The sequence below is a fragment of the Geotrypetes seraphini genome, chromosome 11 (genome assembly GCF_902459505.1).
Source record: "Geotrypetes seraphini chromosome 11, aGeoSer1.1, whole genome shotgun sequence".
In the NCBI taxonomy this organism is placed as follows: Eukaryota; Metazoa; Chordata; class Amphibia; order Gymnophiona; family Dermophiidae; genus Geotrypetes; species Geotrypetes seraphini.
In genome coordinates, this window is record NC_047094.1 from 26,663,729 (window position 1) to 26,687,923 (window position 24,195).

At 40.8% G+C, this 24,195-nt stretch overlaps 1 protein-coding gene across 1 annotated transcript in view; it reads right to left on the reverse strand.

Moving 5' to 3' along the window:
* Nucleotides 1-317: 317 nt before the first annotated feature.
* The window catches only part of LOC117369085 (cytochrome b-c1 complex subunit 2, mitochondrial), a 33,177-nt gene continuing 9,299 nt past the window's right edge, over nucleotides 318-24,195 (reverse strand). The window contains exons 4-14 of the mRNA XM_033963054.1: nucleotides 18,598-18,662; nucleotides 13,161-13,217; nucleotides 11,893-12,017; nucleotides 8,903-9,000; nucleotides 8,511-8,568; nucleotides 7,524-7,619; nucleotides 6,042-6,241; nucleotides 3,531-3,611; nucleotides 3,284-3,360; nucleotides 2,824-2,977; nucleotides 318-567 (exon numbers count right to left, since the gene is read on the reverse strand). Of these exons, the coding sequence (XP_033818945.1) occupies nucleotides 484-567; nucleotides 2,824-2,977; nucleotides 3,284-3,360; nucleotides 3,531-3,611; nucleotides 6,042-6,241; nucleotides 7,524-7,619; nucleotides 8,511-8,568; nucleotides 8,903-9,000; nucleotides 11,893-12,017; nucleotides 13,161-13,217; nucleotides 18,598-18,662 (1,095 nt within the window). The 3' untranslated portion in view covers nucleotides 318-483. The remainder of the gene's footprint in view (nucleotides 568-2,823; nucleotides 2,978-3,283; nucleotides 3,361-3,530; nucleotides 3,612-6,041; nucleotides 6,242-7,523; nucleotides 7,620-8,510; nucleotides 8,569-8,902; nucleotides 9,001-11,892; nucleotides 12,018-13,160; nucleotides 13,218-18,597; nucleotides 18,663-24,195) is intronic.

The following is a 24,195-nucleotide window of genomic DNA, read 5'->3' on the forward strand; positions in this document are numbered from 1 at the left end:
GGGTGGGGTGGGTGCTGAATCAAGATGAATGGTGTGGTGGGGAACTGAAGCATGGTGGAAGGGGGAAGTGTGCACAATTTTCAAAGATTGAGCATAGAATTTAGACTTTTTTTTGTACAGAATTCCCTCAGGAATAAATATGCATGCATCTCATTTAAATTGCTCATCAGAGGGAGTTCAAAGTCAAATCACTTATCGTTTTGTATAATTCTGAAGTACAATTTACTCTTGGGAAACCATATGTTCGTATTTCATAGTCAGTGAGCAAAGATGACCATGTTGCAGAATTTATAACCAATCATGGATAAATCCAAGGGTGTGAGAGAACATTTTATTATTGTTGGGCAAGATCAGAAGTAATATCAACTTCATAAATAAAAACAGGAATACACATTGCCAGTTAACAATGTAATGATTTATATTTAAACTCTGTTGTGATTAACTTTTTTATATTTTTTAAAATTTTCAAGTCTTTTGACAGAATCATAGTTCATCCAAATATGGTGTTCGCCCTAGGTTCCCACTGACTGCCATTGATTTCTTGCCAGTCACAAACATCTTTGCAGCCTGAAAAACAAAGTTACTTATTAGAAAATGTGATTAAATTATCCCTTTTAATATATCATTCCACAATCAAAACAGTGGCACATGAGGAACAGGAGACAGAAAATAAATGAACCATCAGCCTATTTTACTGATTGCGCTGTCAGCCATAAACCAAACCAGCAGGATCTTCAAAATGAGACACACACAAAACTGTTTGAGAATTTTGCACATATTATCTGTCTTGCCTTTCTCAAAGGTATTATTAGCTGTTTGCCTACCCCATATATAAAATCAAACATTAAAACGGCACATTAGAAACTTTAAGCCCCATTTTGCACAGGATGTCTAAATGAAAACTGGGACATCCAGATCAGGATGTTCACAGTTCCCCGAGTATTTTACAAGTGCCTCTGCTGAACACAAAGCCTTTTTATTAAATATGTCCAAGAACATCAACACATACAGAGGTATTTATTGGCACGTACAGCAGGAGAAGTGATTTCATAAAGAGATACATAAAAAAATAGAGCCGCATCATAAAGCTCTACATCTCTTAAGAGCCAGACTTCACAAGACTCATGCATGTACAAGAGGAACCAATTATATAAAAAAATGTGTATGGGGGGAAGGAGCTGGGTTGGAAATGTCTGTCCATCTGTCTGCGAGCAAAATAATTCTTCATTAACTGAATGGGATGGAAACTTGGTATGTGATAAAAATGGTAAAGCACAGAATTGAACCACTGGGGAAAGCACACAGAACATGGCTCATAAAATTATTTTCAATGCTTCTGCATGTGTGTGTTTGAGGTGGGCAGGGGTGTTTACTGGGTATGTATGGGGGTTGTACATGTACGCATGTGTGCGTGTGTCTGACCAGCAGAGAAGATAGCAGTTAAAGGAACAATCTCTTAACCCAGGGGTTAGCAACCGTTTTAAAGCAAAGAACCACTTTATCCTAAATGTTTGATCCAAGATTTACAAAAAGCCACAATGGGTAGAGAAGGGGGTTTGAGGTATGATTTTTAATGCAATATGGGTATATATGCATTTAACACAAAAACAAAACTTCAGGTACTTACAGAACATAAAGAGAAACAATTTAATGAGGCTTTTGACACTGTATTTCCACATAGAGTTGTTTCATGTCCATTTCTTCCTCTCTTCCCATTCACCTTCTCTCCTTCTCCTCCAACCCTATTATCTATATCTCCCTCTATACTACTTATTACTGTTTATCACTTACATAGCACTGAAAGGCGTACGCAGTGCTGTACATTTTCACATTTATAGATGGTCCCTGCTCAGAAGAGTTTACAATCTAACTTGGATAGAAATGACATAGAGGGTAGGGGATGCAGAACCCAAGGGGAGAGGAGTTTGGAGTTGAAAGCACTCTCAAAGCGGTGGGCTTTTAAATGGGCCTTGAACACTGCCAGAGATGGAGCCTGCCATAGAGATTCAGGCAGCTTGTTCCAAGCATATGGTGCAGTAAGGCAGAAGGGAACGGAGTGTGGAGTTGGCAGTTGAAGAGAAGGGCACAGATAGGAGGGTCTTACTCTCTCACCACTGTCATCCCTCCTGCAACATATTTCCTCCCCCCCCAACCCCACTCACAAATATTATGCTCTTTCTTGTTTCAATGGCGATTCCAACAGCTGCCTGCCGCTAACCTAGAAGCCTCTCCTTTGTTGCATTCCTTTCAGGCAGAAACAGGAAGTTCTGACAAAGAACAGGACATGGCAGAGGAGAGACTTCCAGGTTAGTGGCAGGCAGCTATAGCAATCGCTACCACTAACCTGTTGAAGCAAGAGAAGCAGCCATAGCCATATGGTGAAAGAGCAGCAAGTGGCTCGTGAGCCGCAGGTTGCCGACCCCTGCCTTAACCACAATGTTACAGTGTATTAGTGTATATATTTCTTTTTTTAGGCCTTCGCCAAACCACTTTCCCTTAAAATCTGTGTGCCCCACAGCATCTACAAATATAAATAGCAGCATGTTAAAAACTGATATTTACATGTGTAAATGTTGCAATTTACATAGGCACATGCTGCACAGTCATTCTAAAATGAATTCCTTTACTCAATAAAATCCTTTTTCTCAGTTCATTAAGGAAATAAATGCAAATGTATTCAAAACTGTTGAAATAACTTTTGCTGTAGATGTGGCATGGCTTGTCTGAAAGTAAAGCATCTTTTAGAAATTCACTCAATAGCTTTCTAGACAAAATGCTTTTATTAACAAGTACAAACTGTGTTTTAATATATTATTTACTTACTTTTACAATGTCAGCTGTGGCTACAGAGTCAATCTGTTGACATGCAGCAGTAGGTGATGTATACGTTCCAGATGCCAATGCTTGAGAGCCAATTTCATTTACTAATGCATCTGAAGTTTCAAGTGACATCAAGTATCTTGTTTTCAGTTGAGCTCTGCAGTTCAATAAAAATGGATATACACAAACATACACACACACAAAAGAAATTACACTCATCTCTCAGTCTCTAAAGGTCCACACTTATACTTGAAAGTAACTTTCTAAACTTTAAATCAAATGACACTGAAGTGCATGAAGATATGCTGAAAAGCACAAGCCTAAGAGGGATGAGGTGCTACCATTTAATTATATATAACAGAAATATATATTTTTTTCAAGATATGAGGAAAGATTTTATTTTCACTGTATATGGAATAATAAATTTACCACAGTCAATTTAATTCATAACACTTGCACTTACTTGGCTCTTGCGACATCGGCCTCTGTGATGTTGCCTTGGGCAATTGTTTGGACTTGGTTCAAAGCAACCTTGATGACCTAGAACAGCAGATGAAGTTATTTCTCCTTTCCATTAGGTATATTTATACAAGCTATTGAAAATTGCAAAAACATCCAAATTCAAAATGTACTGCATAGTGTATGAATTCAGTTTATTATAATAATTTTCAAAAATGACAGCCCACAGTGAATTATAATTAGTAACTTACATCACCAGCAGCTGCAGACTGTGATATGGTGTAAATGCCGAAAAGTCCAGAATCAGAGTAATTAGCATTGAACGCTGAAACCTATGAAATGCAGCATAAATACCTTATGAATGCTAAAAAAAAAATAAAAATTAAACTGGAACAGGCAGTTATGAACTGTCTGCTCTGACACAGAGCTGAGCTTTGTCATATTACTCCTGGAGGAATTCTGCTCAACTGCGCAATGCAGAATTTCACAGTCACACACAATTCCCTTTTCCTGTGCCGAATCTCAACTGTGTCAGCAATTCCTAGACGCTGCCTGTCGCTAACCCAGAAATATCTACGTGGCAGAGGGGAGGCTTCCAGGTTAGCAACACGTGACAGTCTCTGCCCATAACATGACCTAAAGAAGCAAGCCTTAGAGTACAGGGGAGGAGAGGAAGGAAAGTTGGTGGCACAGGGGGAGGGAAAGGATGAGAGGGAGGAAAGTTGGTGGCACAGGGGGAGGGGAGGGAAACATGCATGGTGAAGGGAGAGAATGAAACTGCACATAATGGAGGGGAGGAAGGGAGAGATGGTGCTTGGAGGGGGACAGAGAGAGATGACGCAGGGCACAAGGAAGGGAGAGAGAGGTGTTGAACTTGGGGGTGGATGAGAGGGAGGGAGAGATATACAGGAGGGAGGAGGGAGATATTGCATCCAAGAGCAGAATAGAGTGATGGAGAGATGCCTAGAAATGGGAGTGAGGGAAGAGAGTGGGAGAAATGCTGGACCATGGATGAGAGTGCAGCAGGGAAGAAATAGGGAGATGTTAGGCTATGAGGGTGGGGAGGGAAGGAAGAGATAGCAGATGCTGGGCTATAAGGGTGGAAAAAGGAAGACTGTGAGGGGGAGTATAGGTGGCAAGGAAATGGATGAGAGGATAGATATAACAGAGGGTAGAAGTATGGTAATGGAGATACACTGAGGATGAAATGAAATGGAATGGAGGGTTGAGGAAGGAATGATATGTGGAATGAGAGAGAAGTTGGAAATTTGATAGGTAGCTGAAAAGTGAAAAAGAGGAGAAGGGTAAGAGACAGAAGAGTGCTAAAAAGGAATGATCAATATGTCTGTGGCCGGTCTAATGAGGGAGAGAGACAGGAGAGAGTAGAAAAGACAAAATGGACAGCAGTCACTTGAATGAGAATTAGCAGATGACAGGAAAGCAGAAAAAAAAAACTGGAAACAACATGTTGGAAAAATAAAACAGACAAAAAAAGGTAGAAGAAAAACATTTTATATGTTTTAAATGGAATATGGATAATAATTAGCAAAAAATATTGTTTAAATTTAGACAAACTTGTTGAATTTGCTAATTTTGGGTGCAGAATTCTGCTAGGAGTAAAATACTACAGCAGTCACTATAAAACTAATGTCTCTCTTAATGGGAAAACAGACCAAATATGATTTTCTCCTTAGTAGACTACCTTGCTTCCGTCCCATATACCCAGAACATGAATCTTACGTGGCCTTAAAACATTAATACACACCAAAATCATATAAAGTGCACAAATGTTATAGAATTAATGCTATAAAAATAAGTCTACCTGATAGAACAATATCATTTAGGAACAATCTCGGCTAATCGTGGATTTATCTGCATTACATGCAGTGGGTGGGAGTAAAATCAGAATTGGTTTAGATTGCACTTGATAATCTAGAGCTGTTTGGTGGTTTATATGGCTTTAAAAAAAAAAAAAAAAAAGTAGACCACGGTAGCGGCCCTGAAAATCTCCTCCAAAGGGATCGCCGACAACTCTGCCCAAGAGGACAAGATGCCTCTGGTAGAATGAACCCTCAATGCAAGGGGGTATGTGTGTCTTCTTTCTGGCCGCTATGTAAGTGGAGGAAATGGCCATATGGATCCACCTGGAAATGGAAGCCTAGTGAACAAACCTGGGGTGAGCCAGCTCCCAAGGGAATGGCCCCTGAGCCCTGATCCGAAAAGTGCAGGCAGTCCAGAGGGTGCACTGCCAAGACAGCCCCTGGAAATAGACTTTTCCCAAAGTTTGTGATCTCTCACAGCCAGAGCTGTCCCCATAGGGAACATCTGCAGCACAAGGGCAGAATTTGCGAACAAAAAGACTGAATTTAAAGAAAATAAACAAGAGCAGAGAAGACAAGCTCCTACAGTCTGGCTTGTAGGAAAGAAACTGAATTCCTGGGGGGCAGTACTGAGGTAAGAGGGGAGGGGCTCAAGATTGTGTAATGAGGCTTCCTACAAGTTCTGGCGAGTATGGAAAAATAACCCACAAGTCCAGGAACAGAGTGGGATTGTACAAGAATTAGTCTTGGGATAGCACAATGTAGCCACTAAAACCAGTATTCTTCAAATCGTTCTGCCCTAGGACTGACTAGGATTATTTCAATATATTATAGAACTTGCCAGAATCTATAATGGGGTACAAGAAAAGCATTGCTTATTTTCTTTATACTATTTGTGTGATGGCACAACAGGCAAGGCATTGAGGAAATCTGGCAACTTACGTCAAAAGGCTGACTAGTTGTTTTGGCTACACTCTGTACCAGTTTGCTGCCGACACCGCTCCCTCTCTTTATGAAAGGTCCTGCACCTAGAACATGCTGAAGGATATTAAAAGCATTGGCCTCTTCACTTCCTGTTGAAGCTCCTTCAGCTACAATAGCACCATGAACCAGGTTCTCACCATTTTGGGTGCGCACTTCAGCTGAAAAGAAAACAGCAGCACAAAAGCAAAATTCACTGTCATTTTAATAAAAACAAGTCTGGATGCTTAATGAGCTAGTTTCTAAGGTTATTCCTACATTTTTTTTAAACCTAGCTAGGAAGAGGAACATTACTATGTCAAATGTCATTCAGGCAAAGCCAAGCACATCTCTGCCAGTGAACTGAGCCACAAGAATTGCTGCGATATCTAAAAAAGGTAAATGCTCATTCACTTTCATAGTCCTTGAAAAAGCAGCATACTGCCTATTGCCTACATCAATTCAGCAAGTATGTTTTCTTGTAACATTTGGAATTCTGCAGTATTCAGTCTTACACTTAAAAATGTCATGTAAAGTAAAAATCGGTTCATAGACAAAATCGCGCGAGACAACGGCGCGCCGACAACTGAGCGCAAGGTTGACGGCGCGCCGAAGAAAAGCACTATTTTAAAGGGTTCCGACGGGGGGTGTTGGTGGGAAACCCCCCCATTTTACTTAACAGACATCGCGCTGGCGATGGAGGGGGTTTGGGGGGTTGTAACCCCCCTCATTATACTTGAAACCAAACTTTTTGCCTGTTTTTTAGGGAAAAAGTTCAGTTTTAAGTATAATGTGGGGGGTTACAACCCCCCAAACCCCCCACAATGCCAGCGCAATGTCTGTTAAGTAAAGTGTAAAGTTTAAGAAAGGGATAAAGATTATCCTCTTCACAGACTACTTTTAGCCAATAAAACAATGTAGAGGAGACAGTTGGCTAATCCTCCCTCTCCCCTCCCCCCCCCAATTAGGAACACGATAGGATGAACATATCAGGGATATAAATCGACAAAGCCCAGAAGCCTACTCTGAGGAAGATAATATTTCAAAGATAAACATAAAACATGATTACAGATACATGTACATTTCCATTTAGTGGAAATGGCCAACCTCCTTAGGAGATGTGTAAATATTGTGTAGTTAACTGCAGGACAATTGATTTGGTATAAACATATGCTTATAAGTAAAATGATTGATTATGGCATAATTACGCTGGTATTAATAACTCTGTATTGTAACACTGCTAAAGGAGCCCATGTAATTCTGTATAGCGCCCATGTATTGTAACACTTCGCAGAAGCTCTTTGTAACTCTGTATTGTAACACCTTTACAGAAGCTCATGCAAACCGCTCTGAATTGATTTCCCAGTCATTAATGGTGGTATAGAAGCTCACAATAAACATAAAGAGCAACTTAAAAAAGAAAAAAAAAAAAAATCCATCCAGTAGCCATGCTTCCTGATTTACCTCCAAGATAACGGGCCTTTTCACCAACAGAACCAGCACCACCTCGGATATTCAGAAATTGCTCTCCAATCTGCTTTAGGACAGGATGACTTACACCTAAATATTAAATGATGTCTTACAGAAGACTTAAATAACCCAGTAGTGAAGCACAAAGAAAAAGAAATATTCAAACCTGTGGCCTGGGCCACAGAATCAAGTTTCGTTAAAACAAAAAAAGTTAAACAAATATATTTTAAAATTTGACAAAACCTATTTTAAAGCATTAAAAACTGGACACGCGCTGCGATGGAGACTATGTTGAGAAATATTTAATGTGTATCCAGGTATGCTAATCCCAGATACTAATTCAGGATCATGCCTCATCTAAGAATCTCAAAATTCCTCAACACATGTTTTTTTTTTAAATCAAACTTTCCAAACCACCCTCATATAAGAGTTCCACAAGGACACATGAAGCCCAAAAAAAGATAAATAATCCTGATGGTTTACACTGTATATAACTTTCTATGATCCAATGTGGCCATGTTTTGGCATAATATGCCTGCCTCAGGGATCCAAAACTCTTGCAGTGGAAATAGCTAAAGAAAAAGGAACAATGTCTACATTTGTGTACTACTTCAAAGACTTAAATGTCTGCGCTTGGCCGTTTGCCCTCAAGAGATCTGGACTCATAAGGCATGCACATTTTGTCCAAACATGGCTATGTCAAGTAACTGAGACTTCTTTATAGAGTGAACCATCAGGAATGTTACATTTTTCGGATTCTGTAATAAGGTATCCACATGGGACTTGCAGTTCAGGTCTCTCTTCTTGGCCCATAGTAAGATAACATGACAGAAAAAATGTTGAAGTAGACCACAACTATTTGAACAGCAGATATTTTATATATAAGGGAAAATAAAATGTATAATTCTCTTGATTATAGAAGAGTTTCTCAGAGACCATTATATATAATGAGAAGTGTATGCTTACTAACTGAATACATACCCAGCCCTACCAGCGCCATTCTAGGACTTGTAAAGTTGTTCTGTACAAACTGGTGTAGCTATATTAAAATAATAAAAAAATGCACTTAAGGATACATACATAGTATTGTGTACTAGTGAATATTTCAAAACATTTCTTCCCTTATAACAGAGCTATCCACAATGCTTATATTTTAAAAATGCATTTTATCATCTCTATGTGTGATATATTATCAATTTAATTTTTTTGTAGTGTGCTTATAATCAAAGACAAACTGACTTAAAAAAAAACAACAAAGAATACAGTGGCGATGCCTAAAAGCACATCCATTTGACTGTATATTTGCTTCCAGTAGTGGAATATCAAAGTGCTCTTTTTAGTTGAAAGCATAGATTAAAATATTGCATTTCTACCTGCTCCGGTGTGAACTTTCCAATCATGAAATCAGGAGCATATATAGAGTTAGCAAGCGTGTTGCGGTAAGCTGCTGCATGAAGATTCTCAAGAACACCTATAAGGTGAATAAAAGGAAAACAAATGGTCTGAGAAACCAGTTTCTTGCTTGCTGCAATGGTGAATAGATCATTAATTGCCCCTCAAAGCTTACAATTACTTGGAAAATGACAAATTCTGCAAGGTTTAAATAAAAAAAGATTTGCACAAATTATAAATGTTATTTCTTAAGCTACAACTTTAGATAATAACTCTAAGACACATGCAATCTAGACTATCTACCAACAAGCACCACAGCTGTCCTTTACATTCCACTATGAGAAATAAAATGAGACAACAGTGAAACATGGACTTAAAGCATGATTGATCTTTGGTATAGAATCAAATTCTGCTAAGATTCAGACCTTATATATACATTTTTTAAAACCAGAAAACTGCTAAAGATTTAGATATAAGAATTGCCATACAGGGCCTTAAGTCTTCCAAGGGCCTGTTTCAGAATGGTATGATGACTAAAGGAAAGGAAATGATCAGGTAAGATATAAATTCACCTTCCTTGATATTTGATCATACTGTTCTGAACAAGTGGGATATACCCAAGCAGAACTACTGGGTGGTGGGGGGAAGACAAATCCTGCCTAATGACTGCTCTACCAAAGTCTGAGTGAGCCCCGAGTAGTATGTCACAACCTGTAATGTTTCACAAAGGATCGGTGTGACAACTACATTGCCACCCTACAAATCTCTTCTGGAGCAATCGACCAAGCCTCTGCTCGGAGGAGGGGAGATTTGCCTTTGTCCGTGTCAAGTGAGCTCTTGACCCCAGACACACCTGACAATTCCTAAAAATATAAGCGGATATCAATAGCCCCTTGATCCACCTTGCAATAGAGGCCTTGGATGCTGCCTGGCTCTTTTGAGGGCCATGGAAAAGAACAAAGAAATGATTGGAGTAATGCAGTAATTTGTGCCAGCCTGAACAACCTATCATCTGCTAGAGGTAGAGAAAATACTGGAGCAGGTTATACTGCCAAGCTCAGTGGACAATATCAATTTTCTCTACCTGCATCTGCTGAAAGGAGAGGAAACACCCGACTGTTCAGAATTGTACAGCCAGATGACATGGAATTTATTAAAAACATTTTATACCCTGCACCACCTACAAATCTGTCTATTTAAACCTATCCCATGCCTCTTTAATGTCCCCAGGTTTCTTATGAGGGCCTTTTCCAAAGTGTTCTGAAAACTCTAGAAACACTGCATCAACAGGTTTCCCTTTATCCATATGTTTATTCACACATTTAATAAAATGTAGCCAACTGATGACTACCAAGTGAATCAAAAGAGCAACTTCACAACTTTATTCAGGGGGGAAAACTAAAGACAATGTTGAACACAAATTACTTTCTATAGAAAAAAATGTTGTAGGAGCAAGTCAAAGAAGTGTATTAGAAGATTTTCTTTTCCTTGTTATTTATTTTAAAGGATAAAAGGCAAGCAAACTAATAAACCTTATTTCAAAATCATGTATGACAAACAGCAAGAGTCCCGCTGTAGCCACTTCTACTGTTAAATCATTAAACAAAACGAATGCTCTAGTCTAAGATCACAGAAACAACATGTGGTTGCAGATAAGGACAGAAGGCCCTTTGCATCTGCCTAATTTATACCCTATTACATTACCTCAGGCCCGAGTTTATCGTCATCTAATCCTTTCTAACCAAGGATCTTTTGTGCTTATTGCACACCTTGAATTCTTCTACTGTTTTTGTCTCCATCACCATCCTTGTGAGGCTAATCCATGTGTCTGCCACTCTTTAGCATAAATATTTTCTAGTGGTACTCCCTTTATTATGACGTTTTATTTTAGAATAGAATTTTCTTCTCCCTGAAAAAAAAGTTTACTTCTTTACATGATTCATACCTTTCTGGTGCATGTATTTATGCATGTCCTTATTCCTTGTACTTGTTGTATGTATTCTCTGCTCCCTTCACTTAAATTTAGACGTATAACCAGCATGTTACTTTTATAATTGCTTTGCTCATTTGTTGTCAATTTCAACTGCACTGTTTGTACTGAATCTATCTGCTGCCTAGAACTCCATGGGTATGGCGGTATACAAAATAAAAAATTATTAAAAAATAAAAAATTATTATTATTTACGATATCTGAGTAATCACCCTGAAGTCTGGCTGTTGCTTAATGCATATCAGTGTCTCATCCATATCATATATTACTCCCTCAGCTTTCTGCACCCAATAGACAATTTTGCATTTTTGTGCACTACAGCTTAGCTATCAAACACTCAAGGAACCCTTGAGCTTTCTTAATCACTTTTTGTTCTGCCCATCCTCTCAGACTATCCACTGTGTTATAGATATTAGTATCCAAAAAATGAAAAGCATGATATCTGAAGTGTCACTAAGGGCTCCTTTTACTAAGCTGCAATAGTGGTTTTAGCACGCGCTAAATTGCCACGTGCACTAGACGCTAATGCCAGCATTGAGCTGGTGGTTAGTTCTAGCCACATAGCAAAGGGTTTAGCGCGTGCGGCAATTCTGCATGCGCTAAAAACACTATCACAGCTTAGTTGAAGGAGCCCCAAAACTCAGACTTCAAGGCAGGAGCAGAAAAATTCTTATGCCAGGATACACAAAATTTGCCACCTGAAACCTAGTTATACAACTAGTGGGGAAACTGGCTAGATTATGACGTGGGTAGGAGAGGCTGGAGGAAGAGAGGACAAAGACAAGTTTAAAGGGAAAAAAATATACAACCCAACATAATGTAAAAAAAAAAGATAAAATGAAAAAAAGAGTCTTTCCCAGTACTATAGATATTATTAAACCTGCGAGAACTTCTGTTTCAAGATTCTCTCAACAAAACCACAGCCCACATTGTTTGTCTGAAGTTTCGTTTATTCACACTTTAGTGGAGGCAATATCTTACCAACTTGTGGATTCTGAAAGGCTACTGTTTTATCAATCTTCAATTTTGATTGAATGTCAGACACTTCCCAAGGCCTGAATTCAGGGGCTGTGGTGACGTTAATCAGATATTCCATGACAGTATCCCTGTAAAAGGGAGTACATAGTAACATAACAGTAAATGACGGCAGATAAAGACCTGAACATAAATACCATTATCTGAATTTAGCAAAAAGAAATAAAAACAAATCAGTTTTAGAACTGATTTCAAATTTTGAATTCTAAGGTATAATGAATAATCTTTCCATGAGACTATGAGTGAAGGATATACAAAGGAAACTGTGGTTTAACTCCTCATAGCCTGTAGGATGCTGGTATCTACTTTCTACTACAGCAGTAACCGTAAATTAAGACTTGTTTTAGAAGTCATGATCAGTGTCTCGCAAACCTTTTGAAGTCACGGCACACTAAACCCGGTGCCATGTCTGGAGGGCGTGGATGTTGATATGATGACTTCACAGAGGGAACTTGTGCACCATACTTAAGATAAGTTCGGATTTAAAATTTTTTTTAATTTTTTTTTATAAAGTTGTTTATTCCTAACTTATCATACAACTAAATTATAAAGTTAAAAAGAAAAATTAAGAAAAGTTAAAGCATTTTACAAAGAGGTTTTTCAGGTCAATGAAAGATACCGGAAACATGATAGTGCAAACTAATTTATCCTGATTGGATTGTTTGCTGGGTTACTGAGACCTTTTCCTCTCTGTTATTTGTGCATTTTGGACTTTGTTTGAGATCATTCTTTGATGCTGGTTATATTTTATATGTAGATCTCTACACCTCATTTTTGTGAATTATCTTGCTTTTACTACGCCTGTGTGTGTGTATGTCTGTGTGTGTGTGGGGGGGGGGGGGGAGGGCGTGAGAAGAGGAGAGGCACTGGCTGTCTACAGGAGGTGTCTTTTGCCGCAAGAGGCACGTCCTGTAGGCAGTCAGCCAGCATCAGTGCCTCTCCTCCTACCGGCATCTCACAGCACACCTGGAATCTTGCCGTGGCACATAGTTTGCAACACACTGTCATAAACCTTGCTGCTAATCTTGTTATTCTCTCACAAGTAGGCTTTATTGGGTAGAGGTTACTATGGAGACAGTGTCCATTTTATCCCAGTTTGGGATCATGACCAGTGAGGGCTATCCCAAGGTATTGGTTGGGTTGAGTATCTGATAAGGCAAAATGGCTGGGATCATAACATATACGTGCACTAAGCTATTCAGCAATATACTTACACATAGTCACGCAGACACTCCACACTGTAAACCATGTTTTCCCTTGTAGAAGTCACACTGCACAAGGAAAGTCTGATTAATATAATACTTTTTATTCTTTCCAACCTATGACCAAATTTGGCTTGAGCGCAGAGTTGGTGAAAGACACATCAGGTGCTAAAATGAGATCTAGATCAGACTAAGTGTTTCAGAGAAATAAGGCTCCCAACTCCCCCCCAAAAACCCAATGTATTTACATAAGGCAAAACGAAACTCTGATACGCTAAAACACTGCAATTATAGAATTTGCTCCATTCAAATTGTGCTTCTGCTCTCCTTCCCATAGACCAGTGGTGTCAAAGTCCCTCCTTGAGGGCTGCAATCCAGTCAGGTTTTCAGGATTTCTCCAATGAATATGCATGAGATCTATTAGCATTCAATGAAAGCAGTGCATGCAAATAGTTCTCATGCATATTCATTGGGGAAATCCTGAAAACCTGACTGGATTGCAGCCTTCGAGGAAGGACTTTGACACCCCTGCCATAGACATGCACACATATCGAAAACAATTACATCAGGTATGCGCCACATGCATCCACACAGTTCTACCATACACAGTTGTGTATTTCATTTCTTTTGTTCTGTATTCAAACCTAGTAACTGTATAGCTTTCTTAATGGCTATGCACTGTAAAATTTAATGACTAAACCATGGTCAGGAATAATAAAATGGAACCAAGTGTGATAACATATGTATCAAGTCATTAGATATTATTGTCAACAGATTTCAGGGTTTAATCACAAGATGCCACTATCCCATGGCAACCGGTATTGCCCACTATTTATTTTGATTTCTATCCCGTCCTCCCAGTAGCTCAGAACGGATTACAAGCCAACATTCACAATGGAAAACATTTTGGACAGTACAAGACTATACAACAACTTAAGTACACTAGTGATTAAGTAGCATGGGAAAATGCAGGAAGAAATTCTGTATAGGATGCCAGTCTCAGCAGTTGCCTAAGCAGCTGCTGAGAATCGCACAACGGTGTCTTATATAGAATAGCAATTGTCCTAACTGACCCAATTTTCTAACTGGCGCCCATGTCACAAGTGCTGGATAGAGAATCATGGTAAGAGAATCCCCTGCCTCAATCAGCTGAACGGCTACGGCAGGGAATCCCCCACCAAGTTGGCCGGCAGGAGGGATGCCTACTCTCTCCCGTCAGAAACCCCCCACCAAGTCGGCCAGCAGGAGGGATGCCCACTCCCTCCCACCAAAACCCCTCGACAAATTTCCCGGCAGGAAGAATGCCCACTTCCTCCTGTCGGAATCATGACACCCCGTCTCCACCAAGAAATCCCCCGGCAGAAGGGATGCCAACTCTCTCCTGCCGCCCCCCCTCTGGAACTTCCCTCCCACCCGGTGACACCCCTCAACCAGAGCCCCCCTACCACCTGTAGAACCCCTGGTACCCTCCACCCTTTATCTTTTAAGATAGAAGTCTGGCTGGAGGGATGCATACACCCTCTGGCTGGCAGGCCTTCCCCTTCCTAGTGCATTCTGGGATTCACCAGGGAGGGGCTCAAGGCTCTGATTGGCCTAGATGCCTAAGGCCTCTCAGAGCCAACCAGAGCCTTAGGCCTCCTTCCCAGTACATCCTGGGATCCTCCTATGGGAGAGCCTTAGGCATATAGGCCAATCAGAGCCTTAGGCCCTCCCCAGTGCATCCCAGGGGAAGGCCCACCATTTTGCTGTGACGGATCTGCCAACTGGACTTTCATCTTAAAAGGTACGGGGAAAGGGGTTTACTGGTTAGGATGTGCCGGGGGAGTGTCGCCGGGAGTGAGTGGACATTCCTCCTGCCAGCTGACTTGGCAGGGGGTTTCTGGCAGGAGGGAGTGGGCATTCCTCCTGCTGAAGGATTTGTTGGGGGGGTTCGGGGGTTCTGGTGGGAGGGAGCGGGCATCCCTCCTGCCGGCTGATTTCGGGGTGCGGGGTTCCCTGCTGCGGCTGCTCAGCTGATCCCAGCAGGGAGATTTCCTTGCTGCGATCAGCTCAGCGATAGCATCTATTTTAAATGTAGGCATTTTGCTGGTCTACATTTTAGGCATCTAACGCGGACCTAGGAAGACGCCTAAGGCTGCTTAAACTTACCCAAGGTCCACTTCTGAGTGAAACCATGCCCATGCCTAGCCTTAGGCAAGCTTAAACATCCCGACGCCTCTCCCTGCACCCATGACAGATGCCTACAGTGTAAAGCGGCCTGCCTTGGTTTTTTTAAAATAAAGAAAACATGTATCCCGACTGGCTGGTTAGACAGCAATAGGATGCCTACCACTGCCTACAACTTGGACATCGTTTATAGAATTTGCCCCTTACTGCCACGGGACAGTGGCAGGTTAAAATCTGTTGAAAATAATATCTACTACACAAAATGTACTCTTTGTTCAGTAAATAAAAGTATAAAGGCATGCTCAATGATCTCTAGACCTATCGTTTAAGGCGTATATTTCCGTTATCTTTTAGTTGAAAACCATTCATTTGATATAATCATCATTGTCTCAAAAAGCTCTTTTAGTACATGCTCTGATGGACTATTGCAATTCGCTGTTCAATGGCATTCAGACCTTATTATCTGGCTTTGGTTAAGCTTATCCGCGGTGCAAAAATTTGGGATCATATGATACCACTTTTGAAAAAGAACATTAGCTTCTCATTATTCACAGAATTACATCCCAGTTTCTAACATTAGCAGATATGATTCATTATTCAGGTTTGCTAGCTTATCTCTCACATCTTACCTTATACTGCCCTGAGAGCATTGCATTCCTCCCAACAAAACCAACTAGTTATAACCATCCTTTTGACATATCTGCTGAGATACTATTCATGATTTTAATATTTGGTGTATCTGGATTTCATTACCGCTTCACCTTTCTAACATTTAAAAAAGGACTGAAGAGTTCTTATTTAAGGATGTGTTTGAGACCAGATTTCACATTACCATATATGAAATTTGGTAGAAGACCGGAAGCTAAAGAAGCCTATCTGATGAAATCTAGAACTGTTAAGACAGCAGTCAGGAATGCCAAACTCCAGATGGAAGAAAATATAGCTAGGCATATTAAAAAAGGGGATAAATCCTTTTTCAGGTATGTTAGCGACAGAAAAAAGAACACAGACAGGATTGTGCGCCTAAGGAAACCTGATGGTAACTATGTAGACTCAGACAAAGCCGAACTACTCAATGGATACTTCTGCTCGGTCTTTACCTGTGAGGTGCCGGGATCCAGACCGCAGCTGCAAACAAGGGAGTGCTCGGTGGACCCATTCCGGGATTTTGAATTTACAGTGAGCAATGTATACCATGAGCTATCGAGGCTAAAGGTGAACAAAACCATGGGACTGGATAATCTACACCCCAGCGTACTTCGGGAACTGAGAGATAGATGTCCTGGCAGAGCCATTAACTGCGCTTTTCAATCTTTCCCCGAACAAAGGAAAAAGTCCCCTTGGACAGGAAAACTGCTAACATTATTCCGCTCCACAAAAAGGGGTGCAGGTCAGAGGCTGAAAATTACAGACCAGTAAGTCTCACATCAATAGTGTGTAAACTTATGGAAACATTGATTAAAAACAGATTGGATACGATTCTGGATGACGAGAGGCTGAGGGATCCCCACCAGCATGGATTCATGAAGGGAAGGTCTTGTCAATCCAATCTGATAAGCTTCTTTGACTGGGTAACAGAACAACTGGACAAGGGAGAGTCCCTGGATATCGTGTATTAGGACTTCAGTAAGACTTTTGACAGTGTCCCACACCATAGGTTATTGAATAAGATGAAAAAGATGGGACTAGGAGAAACATTGACAGCATGGGTTAAAGACTGGCTCAGTGGTAGACTTCAGAGGGTGGTGGTAAATGGTACCCCCTCAGAAACGTCAGAAGTGACCAGTGGAGTGCCGCAGGGCTCGGTCTGGGGTCCAATACTTTTTAATATCTTTGTACGAAACCTGCCTCAGGGACTTCGAGGTAAAATTACACTATTCGCCGATGACGCTAAGCTATGCAACGTGGTTGACAGCGCAACCGTGCATGACACTATGAGGCAAGACCTACTTTTACTGGAACAATGGTCTAATACTTGGCAACTGAGTTTTAATGCCAAAAAGTGTAAGGTTATGCACCTTGGTAGCGGTAACCTCAGCAGAACATACACCCTGAATGGTGAAACCTTAACAAGAACTGTCGCAGAACGGGACCTGGGTGTAATCATTAGCGAAGATATGAAGACTGCCACTCAAGTGGAGAAAGCTTCGGCCAAGGCTAGACAAATGCTGGGTTGCATCCGAAGAAGTTTTGTCAGCCGAAAGCCTGAAGTCATAATGCCGTTGTACAGGTCCATGGTGAGACCTCATCTGAAGTACTGTGTTCAGTTTTGGAGGCCACATTATCAAAAGGATGTGAAGAGAATGGAATTGGTTCAGCGAAATGGCCACTAAGATGGTCTCAGGACTCAAGGATCTCCCATATGAAGAACGTCTAAGCAGGCTGCAGTTATATTCTCTCGAAGAACACAGAGAGAGGGGAGACATGATAGAGAAATATCTTACAGGCTATACAGAGGTGGAGGAAGATATCCTTTTTCTTATGGGTCCTATGGCAACAAGAGGGCATCCGCTCAAACTCAAGGGTGGGAGATTTCATGGTGACATCAGGAAGTACTTCTTCACCGAAAGGGTGGTTGATCACTGGAATGGCCTTCTACGTCAGGTAGTTGAGCCCAGCAACGTGCTCGACTTCAAGAAACGATGGGATAAACATGTGGGTTCACTTAGGGAAATTGCTTAGAGGGAGTGTCTTTTTAAGGGGAGGGTTCTTTTAAGGGGATGGTTCTTTTGAGTGGGTAGACGTGTTGGGCCGATGGTCCTTTTCTGCCGTCATACTCTATGTTTCTATTTTATACTTCCTCTCTTTCCTTTTTGATTTGCAATTTCTTATTTTCTCCTTTTATAATGGCAATTAATATTGTAAACCACTATTTGAAGGGACAGCTTCAGGCGGTATATCAAATGAAAACTAATTGTTTGATACAGTATGATGTTTGGTTTAATTTTATTATTCTTTCCAAACTTCCAGAATATTTGGGAACCACTCCATTCAAAATTGCCCTTCCCCTTTTTTCTAAGTGTGCGGAGGTACTCCAGATGGGGCCCTGTTAGATGTAAGAGAATTCATGTTGTCATTGTGACATATGTTTATAGGCAATCTACTAAACAAGAATTTCATGAGCCACGTTCGGCATGTTTTCTTACTTGTTTTTGTAGATTCCCTATAAGCACGTCAGAATGACAACATGATGAATTCTCTTACATCTAACAAATGAAAAGTTAGCATTTTATATGACACAGCATCTATAAATTATACTTAAAAACAAAACTGAATTGCACACCTGAGGCTGCCACCAACAGCTTCAATGCCCCGGATAATCTTGAAGGAAGATGCTCCCTTTGTAGTCTATAAAATGTTAAGACATAAATCATATTCATTCATGTACTGACCAATATATATAAATTAAAGGCTTTTCATCACCTATGTTCCACCCATTGGTTCTACATCTATTTTTCTAAAGTAGAGTTAAAAAGAACAAAAATCACATATAAAAAAACCCTAAAAACAGAATGTGTTATTTAATCCTTAATTTTTCACCCTTCTTTATAATCGGCCCCAAATAGCAAACTGAGGTGACATGAGGAGTCTCATTTACACTGAGGAATGAAAGTAGCTTCTTCTGAGGAGATCAGTACCACTTCAGGCCGGTAGATATCAACATCTTTTATCCATCACCACCATTCATTTCAACTCCTCCAGGGCATATCACAGCCCTGCAAGCTCCACTGTAGAGTTGGTATGAACATTTCCTGTACTATGCAATGGCCTGAGTCATGGGTCAGCCCTTCATTTATTATTTGAAACCTTACTCAACACAAAGGGCTCCTTTTATCAAGCCGCGCTAGCGGTTTAATGTGGTAATACTGTGCGCTAAACCGCTGGCCGCGCTAGCTGCTACCGCCTCCCTTGAGCAGGCGGTAGTTTTTAGGCCAGTGCGGGGGTTAATGCATGATGAAACATCACGCACGTTAACCCTGCTAACACGGCTTGATAAAAGGAGCCTAAAGTATGTCTGTTAGAGGATAAAATTGAAAAATATTTGAACCAAAAGCATATCCCATCTATACACTTAACTGCCATTTGGGGGAACACTAAGGTAATGGAACTCATGCTCAAGAACATTTTCTACTAAGAAAGAGAAAAATGTAGTGGTTGTGTTAGATTCAAAAACAAAAAACGCTGCAGGTTGAAGACTTGTAACACACATCTACTATTTTTATTCCCCATACCCCCTAAAATATATACTGTGTTTCCCTGAAAATAAGAGTGTCTTATATTCATTTAGGGCCCAAAAAAGGCACTAGGTCTTATTTTTGGGGTATGCACATGATCAACTCTCCCTTCCTCTCCTTCACCCCAATTCTTCCTCTTTCCTTTCTCTCCCCCACATGTGCAGCATCTTTCCTCCCCTCCCTCCCATCCCCCTGTGCAACAGAAGTTTACCCAGCTTATATCTTTCCCTTCCTCCCATCCCTTGTGCAGCCTTGCCCAGCTTCTATCCTTCCTTCCCTCCCATCCCTTGTGCAGCAGAAACCTTGAGCACCCCCCCCGCCCCCACAAACTCCTGATGACCCTCCATCCTTCCCTCCCCGCCGACCGCGAGCCCTACCTTCAACCGAAGCAGCGTCGGGCCGGCAGCACTCTAAACAGGCTGCCTGGCCTTGTCCATTGGGAATTTCACTCTGCCGTGTTACTGTAGCCGGTCCGACGTTGCTTCGGTTGAAGGTAGGGCTGGCTCACAGTCGGTGGGGAGGAAAGGATGGTTAGCAGGGATTCGGCTGCACGGTGGGGCGGGGCGCGAGTGGATTGAAGAGTTGCCGACGAATCCAGGGACTAGGGCTTATTTTGGGGGTAGGGATTATATTAAGACCTACCCTGTAAATGATGCTAGGGCTTATTTTTGGGATAAGTCTTATTTTTGGGGAAACATGGTATGTGCTATTATCTTCCAACAAAGCATAAAAGTTTCCAAATACATACATTTTTTCAACACTGATTTCAAACAAGCAGCAAAAATGAGAACAAAACATATTTTGAAGAAAAATATATTCTACACAGAATATTAGCTTTTTCACTTAGCTAATTTTTAGATCAGTCAGGCTAAACTTAATACAAAATTTATTTCACCACAGACCCTATATAACGTGTCTTGATATAATGCGGGACTGCTTACAAAGCGGTCAAGGGGTAAATCCCTCTTTTTTTTTTGCTATTATTTACAGTATTATTCTTTGGACCCCCCCCCCATATAACATAGATTCACTTATAATGTGGTCAAATGTCTTGGACCCCAACATCAGCATTATATGGGGGTCTATGGTTTACTAAAGGGTCTTTTTACTAAGGTACACTAGCCGTTTTAGCAAGCGCTAATACGTCCATTATAGTCTATGGATGCGTTAGCGTTTAGCACGCACTAAGGGCCTGTTTTACAAAGCTGCGCTAGCGGCTGCTGCGCGGCAACAGCTCTGAAGCCCTTTAAATCTCTATGGGCTTCAGGGCCGTTACTGCGCAGCTTGTAAAACAGGCCCTAAAACGGCTAGCGCACCTTAGTAAAAGGACCAGTATATTTGTATCCTATCTAAAAGTGGGTAACAATGGACAAAATACACCAGACAAAACATAAAAATGTGCAAAAGTGAAAAAAAGAGGTCACGTGATGCAGTGAAAACATTAAATCATTGGTCTCTCTCCAATTTCCTACAGCTATTCTGTGAAAGCGTATGGACAAATATTTATCGCAGCCTGGAGCAAGTATAACAAGTCTGTGAAAAAAAATTAGAGAGCACTCAGGCTGCTGAAGGGGATCTGAGGAAGTTGTGTCTCGATTTACAGACACTGCATTAACCAAGCTTACCTCAGCAATGGTGCGAGCCCTGGACCCATGTTTTACACAGTTCTCCAACCAAATGATCTGGCTAGAGCAGTTGTTGTCAGATACTACCCCTGTCTCTGATGCTTTAGAGAGGCTTTATGCCCAGTGAGAAGTAGCCTGCTTTCACTGCAGTGAGGATCAAGGCAAGTTTCCAGGGTTGCAAGGGGTGTGAGAAAAAGCGAGCAAGAGAGAGGGAGCTGCCAGAGGTAGGAAGAGTTGCCAGGAGAGAAAAATATGATGCGGTATACAAACCTAAGGATTAGATTAGATTAGATTAAATATACAGCCCTAATATAAATATGTGTGATAGATACACATACACACTCTCCTTCTCCTCCTTGCTTTCTCAATAACTCCCATATCTCTCCCCCCAGGAGATTCTCATGAACATCGCTGAAGAATCGCTGAAGAATTTCTGCTGTATCCCTCTATTTGCTACCTGAAATCCCACCCTTTCACTAACATAACAGAACTAGAGGTCATCTGCACATTGTAACTCACTGAATGTCCAGCTCTCTTGATTGTAAACTGCCTAGAAGTCGCAAGATTGTGGCGGTATAGAAGAATAAAGTTATTATTATTATCTATTTTCCAACCTATATCACACCACTTTACCCCTCCCCAAACTACTAAGGATCTGCACTGGAACACCTGACCATTTTTCGTCAAACCATTCCTGCTGCCCCATAAAGAGGCAGTGATTTTCTCACATTTCTGCACAGATTTGCACTCATTTAGACTCATCCCTCCACAACACTCTCATAGATTTTTTTATTGGTTCTCCCTAATTCTTTTTCATTTAAAATAGGATCCAACATGTTGCTTTCTAAACTAAACTAAACTTTAGTCTTGAGACTACAACGGGATCTCACGGCAGCCATTCTGATGACGGCTCTGCATGGGACAGGAGCATAGGAAGATCGCTCCTGTCCCGCTTCACCGCTAGACCACCAGGTAAGGTTCTGTGGAGGCTTGGATTGTTTAAAAATAGCCAAAAAATGAAAATAGTTTTTTTGTAAAAAAAATTGCAAATAACCGAATCCACGGATACTGAAACCGCAGATTCGGAGGGAGAAGTGTACAGAGTGCACAAATACCCTAATGCTCACCATTTTAAAGAAAAACCTTTGAATATTCAGAAAACTCACTTCTATTCTATATAGCTGTAATTCCTCTTTAAATAAACATAAGTCATCCCAACTCTGCGTATCCCCTTGATAGTGAACTTTATAACCAGGAGGACATAAGTGAGTAGGGATTGTGCCTTGATATTTAACACAGGCACTGAGGAGGTATCTGCCAGCACATTCTCTAAGATCAGAAACAGTGATGAGATTGTCGATTGAATCAGTTGGAGAGACTCATAAGAGAACACAGACAACACCAATATCAGCTGCAGGTCCACGATTATGGAATAGGATGCCAGGTCATTTGAGATTATGTAAGGAGTTGAAATCTTTTAAAAAATAATTTAAAACTTATTTGTACAAGCATGTTTTTTTAGAGTGAAATGTTACTGAAATATTTATTTTAGATTGAAATATTTTAATACTTAAATATTTGTAAATATTTTAGATTGAAATACTTACCGTATTTCCCCATGTATAGGCCGCCCCTTTGTATAGGCTGCAGAAAATGCTGATGTAGGTTTTAAAACTCTTAGATAAGCTGCCCCATGTTACTAGCCGCGGCTTATCTAAGAGTTTTAAAATCTACATCGGCTTATACAATTGGGCAGCCTATACATCATCCCCCCCCTTAAATACCTCCTGGACGGCTATGCCCGCCTCCTTCAAACACGCTGTGCAGAGCAGGAGCGATGTTTGCGATCTCAAGCCACACCCCGCATCCTTCCTGAATGGCTGCCATCAGTTTTTGCGACAGCAGCCAATCAGAAGGGTGTGGGGTGAGTTTTGAGATTGCAAACATTGCTCCTGCCCTGCACAGTATGTTTGGAGGAGGCAGGTGCGGCCGTCCAGGAGGTATTTAAGGAGAGGGATGATGTATTACTCCATGAATTGGCTGTCCCATTTAAGCAAGCCGCGCCTACTAGGCTGGTTTGCAAAATCGATGTATAGGCTGCAGCCAATACATGGGAAAGAAGGTAAATATTTGTAAAAGGGAGTGATGTAATATGGTTATTTGATGTAATTTGTCTTGTTATGAAGATTAAGTGAAACATTTTGTGTTTGTTTTATTATAATCCACTCAGGTTATAAGCGGAAAAGAAATTTTAAAAATAAATAAAATCTTTTAACCAGGTCACAATAATGGCAAACAAATTAAATGTGGGGGAGAGTGTAGTGCAGTGGTTAGAGCTACAGCTTTAGCACCCTGAGGCTGTGGGTTCAAACCCCATGCTGCTCCCTGTGTCCCTGGGCAAATCACTTAATCCTCCACTGCCCCAGGTACATTAGATAGATTGTGAGCCCATCGGGACAGATAGGGAAAATGCTCAAAGTACTTGTATGTAAACCGCTTTGAGTGCAACAAAAAGGCAGTATATAAGTCCCAATCCCTTTCCCCTTCATAGATACAATATTCCATTCACCAAATAAGTAAAATCTAAATTTCAATATAGTGATACTTCAAAAATTTGTTCTATGCTCAGAGATGACTCATGATCGAGGCCACCGAATGGATCAAGCCCAACGCAAAGTGTCTCTTCTCTCAATCATAGCACATATCTTCATGACTCGATTGTTTAACTGTTTTCAATGTACACAAAAACTACACTTATCTTTATGCAAGTGATCGGGGTCCTGACACATTTCACTGCTTCAGAGAACCCTCAATACAGTCTTATTGTGGTTTCTTACCCTTCAATTTATAACGGCTCAAAAATATCAGTATACTGAAATTTAGATTATACTTATGCTGGTGAATTGCATGTTGTTCTTCAAGTGAATACCTTCTTCAGCAGTTGTGTTGACACATTTTTTCCATTTTCTTTGGTATACATAGGTATATTATGTTTGGTATACCATCTACTAAAGATCAATT